General features: G+C 43.6%; 1 protein-coding gene across 4 annotated transcripts in view; it reads left to right on the top strand.

Moving 5' to 3' along the window:
- The window catches only part of NEK6 (NIMA related kinase 6), a 71,772-nt gene that overhangs the window by 23,508 nt on the left and 35,996 nt on the right, over positions 1 to 12,268 (top strand). For all 4 annotated transcript variants that reach the window (XM_035555454.2, XM_035555455.2, XM_035555453.2 and 1 more), the window contains exon 2: positions 9,332 to 9,459. In XM_035555454.2, the coding sequence (XP_035411347.1) occupies positions 9,367 to 9,459 (93 nt within the window). In that variant the 5' untranslated portion in view covers positions 9,332 to 9,366. The remainder of the gene's footprint in view (positions 1 to 9,331; positions 9,460 to 12,268) is intronic.

Here is a 12,268-nt window from a genome sequence, read left to right as displayed (position 1 = left end):
TGCAAACTAGATTCTCCACAAAAAAGTTTGCAGAAAGTCTTAACGCAACCCCATCTGCACCTGCTTTCAGGATAAATAATTCCAGCACTCATAAAATGGAACGTGTCTGAAACGCTGAGAGCACTTTGGTTCTGTTCTTCTAAGTAGTGGTCAATTTGTTACAAACATTCTCATCCTTCTAGGGTTTTATAAATTAAATTGCAGGTATGGTTTTCACCAAGGGCTGTGACTTCCCTGATATTAAAGACGAGGAAAGCTGATTTCTGCTGGTTTTCATTTCTCCTTTAGAGCTTATGTCATTGAGGATGAATAAAATTATATTAGATGGTATATTAGCCCTTTGGTCATGGATAGAATTACTAAATCTAATGAAGTTGTGTAACTGGGTGATGTTAATATTGTTTTTAAGAGTTTGTTCACATTTCCGTATATTTTTGCTTTCTTGGGCTTTGCATGTGTACATAATTCATGCTGTATTACATTTGCTGGTGTATATGCGTAGATACAGTTTCTTCCTAATATTAAGCCTAAATTCTTGAAACTGTTGACTGATGATACATCTGCTCTTTGTGTAACAGTTCTTGCTTGGATTCCCTTACTGCAATCTGGAGCTGTTAGTAAGAAAAAAATGCACGGCCCTTCCTCTGCATGGCTTTTGGTGGCCATAGGCAGCCTCGCCACCGCAGCAGCATTCCAGCCAGCTGCACATTCTGTAGGCAACTCTTTCTAAACATTTTTTTTACTAAATTGTTCGCTTAACTCGGCTCTTGCTGCATTTTCTCCTGTCTCTTGCATTTCAGCAGCATTCCTCATGTTTTTTCCCTTTAACATTTGTATTTATAGGTTGTTTTTATTTTCAGTGTTGGCAGGTGTGTATTTCACATTAACATGAGGCTTTTTTGGATGTTAGGCTGCTATTTGCTTATGGTAATTTCCAGTCATCATAAGGTGACTGTTGAGAGAGATGAGCAGAGAGGGGAAAAAAATTGTCAAGCGTTTACAGTAAATACTCTCTGCTTTTGGAAACACTGTCAGAAGTTTAATTGTTAGGTTCAAGTAAGTTTGTCATGTGCCAGACAGAATCAGTCTGCTATAATGAACGGGTTGTGCACTTCCACCAGCAAAAAGGGAGAGTGAGAAACCCGGGGATGCTCAGGACTCCCTGTCACCTTGCACTGCAGAAGGGATGGGGTAGGCTTTTTAACCTAGCCTGTAATTAGGTTTTGCATGGAAGCATATATTACTGCGCTTGCTTTGCCAAAGCTCTTCAGTATGATGGATGAGATTTAAAGGTTGATCTGCCTAAATTGCAATGAGAATACTAACGACAGAGATATTTCTGTTGTGAACTATTCCTATCAGACATCACGGCTGTGACAGAAATGGTGTAAGATAATGGACAATAAAAGTCACTTGAAAATAATACTCTCCTAGGATTGGACTGCCTTCTGCACAGCACGTACCCTGAACCAGAGCGATAATGTAATCATAAGCCAAGATCATCATTTAAATATATAGGTAATCTCATATAGTATTCTGACAGATTTATTTTACGAGCAAGCAAGAGAGAATATTATTGGGCAGTAGAGAGGAAGAAAGTGTTACTGATGCGGCTGTGTTTATTTTGTAAAATAGTTTGCTCCATCCTTTTGGGAGCGAATCCCACGGCCAGGCCCTGCTGTGGATGTCGCCAGCTGACTGGCAGCCTGCGTGCCTTGGGCACAGCGGTGGCTCTTGTTCACAGTTAATCTGTATTCTTTGTACGTTGAGAGGTGGGAGTTTGGGCAGTAGTTTAAGAGATGCACTTGGCTTTGTTTAAACAACCCATGGATTTCTGGAACGATGTAAGACTTGCCTTTTTGTTTTGTTACACACAAGGTACCCAAATAGAGGGGCTTGCCTCCTGCTGCACTGGGGTTTGGGATGGGGAGGTTGTGAGAGGCAGAGAGTAACTGAGTGGAAAAGCACGCACATACATACATATGTACATATATCATGATATTTGAGGGCGTTGGAGCAGGTCAGAGGTACAAACAGCACAGTAACGTGTCCAGGAAGAGCACAGCTGCCCCCATTTCACAGTCAGGAATGTTGAGACTCTGGAGACCAGGTTGCATCGCTTTCAGGGTGGGAAGCGGTGCAAAAGTAGAAAGCCCCAAGCCCCATAGTTCAGTCCACAGAATGGTTTTTGTGGTGGTACGAGGGAGGGCTGGAGTTGCAGGGCGCGTTACAGAAGCGGCCTCAGGAGGGGCCTTCACCCAAAGCACGGTGCAGCCCCACCTGCCGGGCTCCTGTCACCGGCCAGTGAGCGCAGCCATGCTAACCATCGCACTGAGGTGCCTCCCTCGCTGCCTGGGGCCTTTCTGCCTCAGCAGGTGCTTGGGCCTGGTTTGACGTGCGCTTCGCTCCCCTCATGAGCGCTTTCCACCCCCGTGGAGCAGAGGGCTGGAGCGGTAGGCCCGCCTGAAGTCATGCTGTGAGAGCGAAGCGCTCATCCCATGTGGGCCTCCTTGTGTTCCCCTCCACTCCAAAATCTCTTCTGAGTTCCTGAAGAGCAGCTGACTTTTTTGCAAAGCTGCTGAGATACAAACCAAAAGAAAATGAGGTGAAACTTCTTGGGACCTGGAATGCTTTTGGTGCACTAGTTTCAAAATTTGTCTCCCAACTTAAAGCTTGTTGGGTGAGGCGAAGCAGCTCTAGGCTGAGTTCAGGTACATTTTCTCAAATATTTCTCTATTTATTTAGGATGCTGGTTCAATTGGAAGTCTTTCACTTCCTTCCATTGTTTTCAGAAACTGTTTTCCCCGGTGGCGCAGGCGAACAATCATTCAGCATTAACATCTCTGCAAATATTTACATAGGCAGTACATTCAGTTACATAGGAACTGCCGTTTTTTGTGTGTGGCTATATGCTGCCGTGGTGTCTGCTCTGTACGAGAAAGTTAAAAGCATTTTCAAAGGCAACATGCCTTGCTTTATATTGTACAGCTAAGTAGCAACACTTTAATAACTGTAAATGTCAGTGTATTCTGTATTCATGAGAGTTCTTCTGATTTTGCTGTGGTAAAGGTGCTTTCGTGTTTGGTGCAGAGGGAAGTAAGCCTGCCTCTGCTCTTGTAATATAAAGGTGGCACAGGTAAAAGCAATGTGTGATCATAAGCTTTGGTGTTTGAAACTCACCTGAACTGGTGACATTTTTGCTGTTGTATGAGTTATTACATTGGTTGGTAGCCAAGCCAAGCAATCTGGAGTTTATCTGGCTAGTTAAAATTGACCCCAAACGCCAAACAATTGTGATATATCCTTAACATGACTTGGCTGGAATATCCTGGAAGTAATGCTGTATCAATAGAGCATCAGGGAATTCTTTTCCCCATGCTTTCAGGCACCAGCATTGGTATCCGCTCCACTTACCCCTTCCTCTCTCAAGGACTGGAAGCCCAATTGCCATCATTTGATTTTAATGTGTAGTTCCCAAAGCAGGCAATTGCTTTTTTGGAGACAGAGGTAATTGTTTCAGTTTTGATTAAAATCTGGAAAATGCTGCAAGAGATTTTCTGAATCATATATAACCCTTGCTTTTGTGTATGTGGATTTTTGAGGCATATGTGTTATTGGGGACTTGCTTAAGTTAAATATCTCATACATGTATTCATAGTAATGTCAAAAAGCTGTTAGGTTGTTCTTGTAATATCTTTTGCAGGTGAGGATCCAGTTCTTTTATCCACTTTCTGGAAGTTATGTGATGCTTCATGCAATTTAAATATGTTTTAATTTACTGTCATGGTCAAGACCCAGTCTGAAACTGTTTGACACCGCAGAGCTTCCTTGGAAATTTGGAAGCATAATAAAAAGCCTGTCACTTGAGAAATGAAAGTGCAGAACTAGAACAATGTAAAGTGAAAGTGTGCCAGTGCTCAGAGAGCTTATTCAAAGACTTCTTATTTCCTACTGTTGTCTTTGGCTGTTTTAAACAGATTCAAAGCAAACAAATGAAAAACAACAAAAAACCACAACACCCTAACCCTCAATTATTTGTCTGCAACTGCTCCTCCCTGAATTTGATAACGAGGAAGTGAGACCAGATCTGGAGTGTTGTTGTGACTGCTTGGTTTTTTGTTCTGAGTAGCTGTTCTCTTCCATATTTGATTATTTTTGTTGATGCTATATTGTGTTAATGATGTTGCTGCTAAAAAGTGGTATGTGAAATGAATTTGTTACTCCACTTGTTAGTAAAATTACATCCTAAAGCAGATCAGGATAGTAGATTCATTTTCTCCCCCATCATGCAGGTCTGAGACTGAAGGGGGGCAGGAGGGTGAAACTTCTTGGTCTACACGTGGAGACCACTGGTTCTAGGTGCTGATGCATTAGCTGTCGCTAAAGATTGCTACTTCAAAAATGACACACGTGCCATAAAAGCAGTCCGGTTATTCCTGTACATTCAGTTTAATTGTATTTTTAATGTTGGTGTCCAGTCTGAGGTAATGCTGCATGTTTTGTGGAAGTGGTGTAGGTGTGACAAGTGTTCCTGCTGTTAACTAACAGTGAAAATGCTGGACCCTGCCTCCTAGTAAAGAACTTTAATTAAAGGAATAAACCACCTCACATGAAACCCAAAAACTAGGTATAAGAAATAATTTTCTTCAAGTGCAGGGGCGGCCAAAGTCTTCTTAATTTTTCCCATCTTTCCAGCTCTTAAGAGAATAATAAGGAAAATTCATTACCAGTTAATATCACCGTCAGTTCTGGAGGCATTCCTTGCAGTAACTAAGCTGAGCTGTCATGTAGGTCAGCCTCCTTACTGCTTGTGGTCGACACGCATGTGGTGCTGCTGCGTGGTTAGCATGCAGAAGATGCTGCCAGCCCGATCCGTGCAGCCTGAACAAGGTGGGAGTTTGTAACTCATTTGAATGACTTTGAGAAGACCAGTCCTTTTCAAAGGAATGAACGTGTGGCTTTTGGTACGCTACATCTCCTGCAAACGCTTACATTAGTTACAAGGAAGTGTTTCATGCTAATTGTTGGAATCCATGAGATAATTTCATGCACAAATTATGGGACTCTCAAAAAGCCGGCAGCGTTTTGTCGGGTTCCACTGTACAACCCGAGTACCTTTTTGGACATTGCAGAGTGCCTTTGTGTCCCTGGCTGCTATCTGCAGGGCCTCTCGCGAGGATCCCCCAGCCTACCTATGCCGCGTTTGCCAGCAGCCCAGAATAGCTGAGCTGACAGCTCAGGGCAGGACACGCTGTCCCGTAGGTGTCAGTGGGCTGTGGGCGGCTGTCATGTGAGCCCTGCGTATCTCTTTTCAAAGCTGATATTTGGTTCTTGCCTCTTCCTTTGCTTCCAGCTGTAGCACTTCAAACAAAGTGACCGAACCCAAACACGCCGTCCAATAAATTCTCGTACATGCTCGTGGCGGCCGGGCTGTTCTGAGCTGCTGGTTGCCTTCTCGTTGTCTAAGCCCTCGCGGTAAGCAGTCCTACCTTGAGCTTCCCTGTGGCAGCCGAAAAGCTACGGTTCTCCCCGGAACGTCCCAGATTTGTGTGTGATCAGATGACTGGGGTTCTCATGTTCAGCTCTAACTGCCTCTTCTCTGTGGGCTCTGTTCCTGTCCTGAGGCAGGAGGCAGTAGATAAGACGTTTGATCAGAGTTAGACTACAGGTACTTCATGTGCACTGCACGGACATGCCTTTTTATCTTGAGGCTGCAAATGTGAAATTCCCGAATTCCTTGGGAGATGAGTGGCGAAAGGGGCAGCTGTCAGAGCCCGTGCTCCATAGCAGCGTTTCCTCTGTGCCTGTGGATTTAGTAAAAATAAATAAATAAATAATGATTAAAAAAGTGTTACTTTCTCCCTTTCGTGAATGACCTTTCTTAAAATAATGAATAATAAAGTAATAGTTCCATCAGTATAATATAGGGTAGGAATTTCATAGGAGAATTTAATGTTGGTATTGAGAGACCTGTTTTTCCTTTTTAAATGTTCACCTTTGTTGCTTCTAAATCTACAGATACCTGAAATGGGAGGAATGTTAAAATCAAACTGTGTCACGCTAGTAGTGATTATCTTTCTTCACACAATCATAGCAGGGTTTGGGCTGGAAGGGACCTTAAAGGCCACCTGTTCCAGCCCCTGCCGCGGGCAGGGACACCTCCCACTAAATCGGGTTGCTCAGAGCCCCATCCAGCCTGGCCTTGGATCTTCTTCCACTAGAGCTTCATTGCACTGACTTGGAAAAACATCTTTTACTAAGAGCAACCCTTGCATTTGTCTCTTCGTATGTGGTAGCTATCCCCACTTTCACCTCTTTCCTAGTGAGTGCTTGTTAAAGTGAGCATTTGTACGCTTAAGGACCAGGAGGAGCCTTTCTTGAATTCCTCCCCAGCGCCGTGTGCTCACGTTGTGGTAGCTGGCGTTGGAAAGGCCTGCCGGAGCTAAAAGCCCACTTCATCGACAACTGTTAGAAGAACCAAGCACAACTTGCAATACAAATTCTTCTGCATCATATTTTCTCTCTCCCCCCGCACACCCCCCAAATATTTAAAATACCTTTGCATTTTAAATTAAGAATTAGTCATTGCTCAAATGCCAGGCATGCACTATTAATACACTAATGAGATCAGGTTGTGCTCTTTCACTGAGTGAGTACTTGCCAAAACTCCTGAAACAAGTTTCTGAAAACGCTTGTGTTGGCCACTAAATCTCACCTTGTCACCATTATGCCTCTCGTCACCATTAAGGACAGCAGCACTGCGATTCTGAAAGCAGATCTTACCTAGAGCGTGTATGGATAATGAATAACCAGCTGTGAAAAATGTTGTTTAGCAAGCCAAAAAGCCCGTTTACATCCTTTGGAGGGGAAGGGACATCAACGTGTTTGTTGTGCGTGTTCTGTGTATGCTCTGGTCTCATTGCTGAGGACTGGCTTTGCTCCCAGGGCCAGATCCTGACCCCAGACCACGCACTGTGTAGCAGTGCGGTGCCAGTGATTCAGGGGACGCTTTCAGAGTGTAAAACAGCCAGGATGTGTCCCCGAGCCTGGCTCGGACGTGGCACCGTTGTCGGGTTTTCGACAACAGTCAGTTTTTGAGGAGCAGCGCTGCCCATCGAGGTGGTGCTGAGCCAGCAGGGACTCGGCTCTCCGGGCCTGGGGCTCGGCTCTCCAGGGCTTGCGCGAGGGGTGGCGCTGAGGGGCAGCAGCCCCCGGGCCAGGGGGAGCATGGGCGCGGTGCTGCAGGGTCAGCCCTACCTGTGCTGCCCCGTGCTGGGCTTGGTGGGGGTCTCACACGTCCCACAGCCTACTGCAGTAACGAGGAGCCTGCTCTGTCCGGGTTGGGGAATAAATTCCTTCGCCTCATTCCACTGTCATGGGAATTTCAACTTTCTTCTTTTTGATTTTCTCTCTTTGTTTCTTTCTTTATTTTTTGCTTCTGAAACAGCAACAAAACCTGGTTGCCACCCTTCAGAGTGCTTCCCGTTGGTGTGTGCTGGGGTTGATTCTAGCTTTTTGAACACCCTCATCCAAGTGCTTGTTTCTCTTCTTCCTTCCTGTTACCCACAGGGTTTTGCTTGGTTTTATATGGCTCAGAATAAACCTAGTCTTGTCATACTGTGAAATAATTGGATTCAATGTAGATATGAGATGTGATGGCTAGAAGTTTCATGTTACAGGTGCTGGATTTCACAGCTCTTCACCAGCTGTGCTACCAGCAGCATAAATGAAGGTTAAATTTCTATTTGTGTTGTGGCTCTGAACTTCCCAAATGAGATCTTTGTGCTTAAAAAAGGGAGAGGAGGCTGAAGTGGTCTTTGTAAGGTGCAGGATGATTTTGGAGTAAAAATGAAGGATCGTGGCAAAAACCAAATTCACCATCACTGTTCGCAAGCTTACCTTGAGCTCTCTATCTGGTATTTGTTGCTAGATTCTTTTCTGCAGCCTTTAACTTTTGCAATTTTTGTAGGAAATTCTGCTGGACAGTTGTGCTCAGTAATTGCTGCAGGTCAAGCTAGAAAAAATCATTCGTGGAATTGTCCCTTGTCTGCTTGTTTGCTCCTTGGATAACTAATACTTTGAACTGGTTGAATTTAATGTTTTTGTAGCTACGGCTTCCTGTGGCTGCATGAAAATAGCTTTAAGCTGAGATAGGGGAGAGGGAGCACGGGTAAAGTCGTGCTGCTTTTAGGTTGTCCCCGTCCAAAGAAATGTACCGGCTTTGGTGTTCTGTGCTGCGAATGGGTCTAGTGCAGAGCTAGAACCTTGTATGTGCTTGTCAGTGACCTTTTCACAATTTCAGACATGGGTTTATGGAGTGCAGCATTGTCTGGTTTTGAGTAGAATCTTGGCATAATTTTTGTTTTTGCAAATCAATTAAGGTTTGTTAGCTTTCACAGCTCTCACTTGACTATGTAATAAAATAGATGAAGAACTATTACTCCAAGTTTAACAAGTATGTAAGAATCACAAAGGATGTTTTGGTCTTTCTCTGTGTGAATTATTTATTACCATCTCTGGAAGAATGCGTGGAAAGTTGGGTTCACGTTGGTTGTAAGATGTAAAGTATTGTGGAAGATCAGAAGATGTAGACCCTAAACCAGAACTTAACAAACGTGACTTGGGGAAAAGCACACCTTTCTTTGTGTTGTATGGCCTCGTTGATTGCACGTGCCTCAGATTTCCAAAGAGCCTTGAATGCTTTAAAAGCAGGCAAGGTAGGGTCTGTCTGGAAATTCCTTAAAGCCGAGGAACCGTGGTGGGGCGTGAGCGTCGCTGGTGTTCATTTTTGTTTTGCGAACGGAGAACGTGCTGGCCTTTCTGCAGTCGTCCCCTGCGTGCCTGGTGCTGTAGGGGTCGTCTGGCTCAGCAGCTCCAGAGGAAGCGACACTCCCTGCCGTTAGCCTTGGTACCGGAGTTGAGAAAAGTAACGTTTTTTTTGTAGATAACGTACCACTGAGCAAATAAACCCCTTTTCAGCTGTTTTACTTAGTGTGAAAACATACCCATAATGTTTGTCATCGAGGTATTTTTATTCTGTTACCTCAGGACCACGGGCGTAAGCGTGACCTGTTGCTGCATGCTCGCTTGGCCGTGCTGGCGTGCGGGTGTGTCAGCGGCCGGCGAAGGTCCCGCGGGGCGCTGCTGGGTGGCAGGGTTTGGTCTGCTGTGTTCCAGTTACACGCGTAGCCGATCAGAGGGGGGAAGAAGGGGGCGGAATCAGTTCTTGCTGCCTTGCTGCACAGCCGCGTATGGGCACACCCCTAGGAAGAGTTTTTGCTTTCCGTGTTGGATTGGCACTGACGAGCCTTCTCTCTCGCGTTGCTCGCAGCTCCCGCGGAGTGAGGCAGGGTTTGGCATGGTACCATGGAGGGGCAGCACAACCACCCGCACCACCTGGGGGACCAGAACAGCGCGCTCTGCAAGCTGCCGGGCCAGGACTACCAGCATGACCCTCAGGTAAGCGGGCTCCCTTCGGCCCTCCTTTGCTTTTCTTCCCTGCCTTTTATAAAGCATGGGGAGTTCTTAGCAATTTTTTCCCCTTTTCCTTTGTTTATAGCACAGTTATGGCAGTTCTAGGGTATATCCAGTTTGGGATTTTGCCAGCCAGGCAGAGTTTCCTGAATCCGATTTTTTATGATGATAAGAGACAAAGGAAATACTTTAAATTTCAGTTAAATCAGGTATTTTTAAAACATCTTATAAAAACATGGACTATGTTGGCTTTCTCTTCTCTGTGATTCATTGAAGAAAAGGCAGTGGTTTGAATGTAAGTGAATAAATGTATTTTATTTCCTTGTATAGGTTAATAGTAAATGCTAAAGAGAGAGTTACAAAATACAAGAAAGTTCATCCCACATGAAACTGTAGACTCTCTGACTTCATTTCCTGAGGGTTTCTGGAAGATTTCTACCGTAGTATATTTTGTCCATACTGTCATCAACTTACACTGTAGTGGTTCCTCTCCCTTCCCCTTCCAACCCTTTTGAACCAGCGGGTTAAAACAAGGTTAGACCTGTAATAAAATAACAGCGAGACCTTCGCTGTAATCATGAAATTTGTGTTTCGTGAATTCTGAAAGCTTGAATTTTTCAGACTGTTTTGCTGTTTTTCAGACCAGATGGGTTTTAGTAGTATGTATTTTGAAAAGTGAATAAAAAGCACCATGGAAAAGCTGTCAGAAAGAAGAATATTGGAACTGTGGCGTAACACTGCCATGGGGAGGGCACGTGGGTGTTAATTTGTTGTTCCAGCTGTGCAGGCCAGCGATGCTCAAGGTTTCTTGAACAAGAAATGGTCATTAGGACGGCGGTATCAAAACCCAGTATAGGGTTTGCAAAAACAACGAGTTGCCTACACAGATAGTATGGCAATGAATGTATCTTATACAGCACTACTTGGAAAATACGTTGTATGGAGCAGAGCTCCCCTCTCCTAATGTAGCAATTTGTCATATTAAGTCATTTAATAATAATTGAATCCCCTTGATTAATCTCCTAGAATTAGCCAGTTGCATTTTGAGCAATTAGGGTTAATTACTGCCTCATTTGGCAGGATAGAGCCCCTGTAATTATTTCATGAACAAGATTAGGAAGTGTTCCTGTGCAGCAGATACATTCATGGCATCTTGGAGCACATGTTAGAATTTGTAATGACATAGTTAAGTGTAATTAGTAGCTAATAATCTATGTTCTGCTGTTCTGCTGATGCTGAGTGGGCTCGTTTTGCTGTATGGTCATTGTTAGTGAAACCTCCCCTCCACTCTGCTAATACCCAAGTTGTGTTAATGGAGGTCTCTAAGTATATTAACTGTTCTGAGAATGATCTAGTCTGGAATTGCAGGAAGGTTTTCTTTGTGTTTTTTTTTTCCCTTTTTTTTTTTTTTAAGATAAAAAGGGGAGAGGGGAAGGTGGAAGCTGAATAACAAATAACAAAATATGTGATCTACCAGAAAAACGCCTCTGCTCAGCAAATGCAGTTTAGAAATTAACAGAAAATTGTAGTATTCAGAGGGCAGGCCACCTTACACTAATGACATGATACGATTGCTTATTACATATTTCTGATTTTCCATTTTGCAGGAACATAATTATATATAATTTTTAATTTCCTGGTACGTTTTACCTGGAAGAATCTGAGATTACATCTTTTTTTTTTTTTCTTCTGAACGTGTAAGCAGTGCAGGCATGCTATATAATAGTGTGTGGATGAGAGAAGGGTTTGGAAAGGAAAATTTGACCAAAGTTGCCTTACAAGAAGTGCCATGCATGGCGGGGATGAAGGCAGAAGAGACAGAGCCTGGGTGTTTGCCGCAGGTGGGGAGGGGTTTTGGTACGGCAGGGCCCGCTCCTCCTGCCAGCCCCTTTCCCCCACAGAGACCAATGCAAGCGCCTGCTCCTCTAGTAGAAGCTTTTCCTGTAATTGCACGGCTTCCTAAAGCATTTTTCCATGCTGACAGAGGTGTTACTTCTATTTCACAGGTATCAACAAGAAGTTACTTAACGTCAGGTAACTTGTTAGTAGAGCTATGAGTGAGGGTATCAGACTCTTCTTCCTGTCTTTAGCTACTGTAGCTTAATAAGAAGAAGATAGTTCTGACCAGTGCTTCATATTTAGAAGTTTTCTAATTAGAGTAAGTGAATATAAAATCACAGTTTAGTTTCTGGCTACCTGACCCAAAGAAGTTCGTCAGCAAGGCACACAGCACATTCTAGTAATGTTCCTGAGAGAAAGTGTCAGTCACTGACATCTCAGAGTTACTTGGTGTCTATAGCAATAAGAAGGGAAAGTTATTGAGGAATGAAACAGTGATGTGAAATACAGAGCTGTAATTTTTATGTAGTTTTCATACTATATAAACTTAATAACTCTCTTTTAAACATTCCTCAGGTATACTTGCACATCTTAGCAGTGGAGCTGCTCATGGCAGTTTCGTTTTGGTCTGCCAATTCAAAGTAGATTTGAACATCTAGCAGCAAAGACACTGCAGTTTGTTTTCTGAAGTGCTTAGCTTATTTCTATGTGAATATGAATTCCTTTGTTGATGTGAATATGTGGTCTGCTATTTTCAAGCTGGTATTTCTCTCTTTCCTCTTCATAAACTAGTACAGATATCTGCTGATAGAGATGTTAAAACTTTGAAGTTCAAGCCAAGTTCTTCAGCAAACTTTAAATTCTACGTAACAGTTCAGGTTAAGGATATCTTACAAGGACGGTGTAGTCTAGTTTTGAAGCCGCAAAATGAAAAACCTGATGTATTCTTCAATAA

This window comes from Cygnus atratus, chromosome 19 (assembly GCF_013377495.2).
Source record: "Cygnus atratus isolate AKBS03 ecotype Queensland, Australia chromosome 19, CAtr_DNAZoo_HiC_assembly, whole genome shotgun sequence".
NCBI lineage: Eukaryota > Metazoa > Chordata > Aves > Anseriformes > Anatidae > Cygnus > Cygnus atratus.
This window is presented reverse-complemented; position numbering and strand designations above follow the sequence as displayed.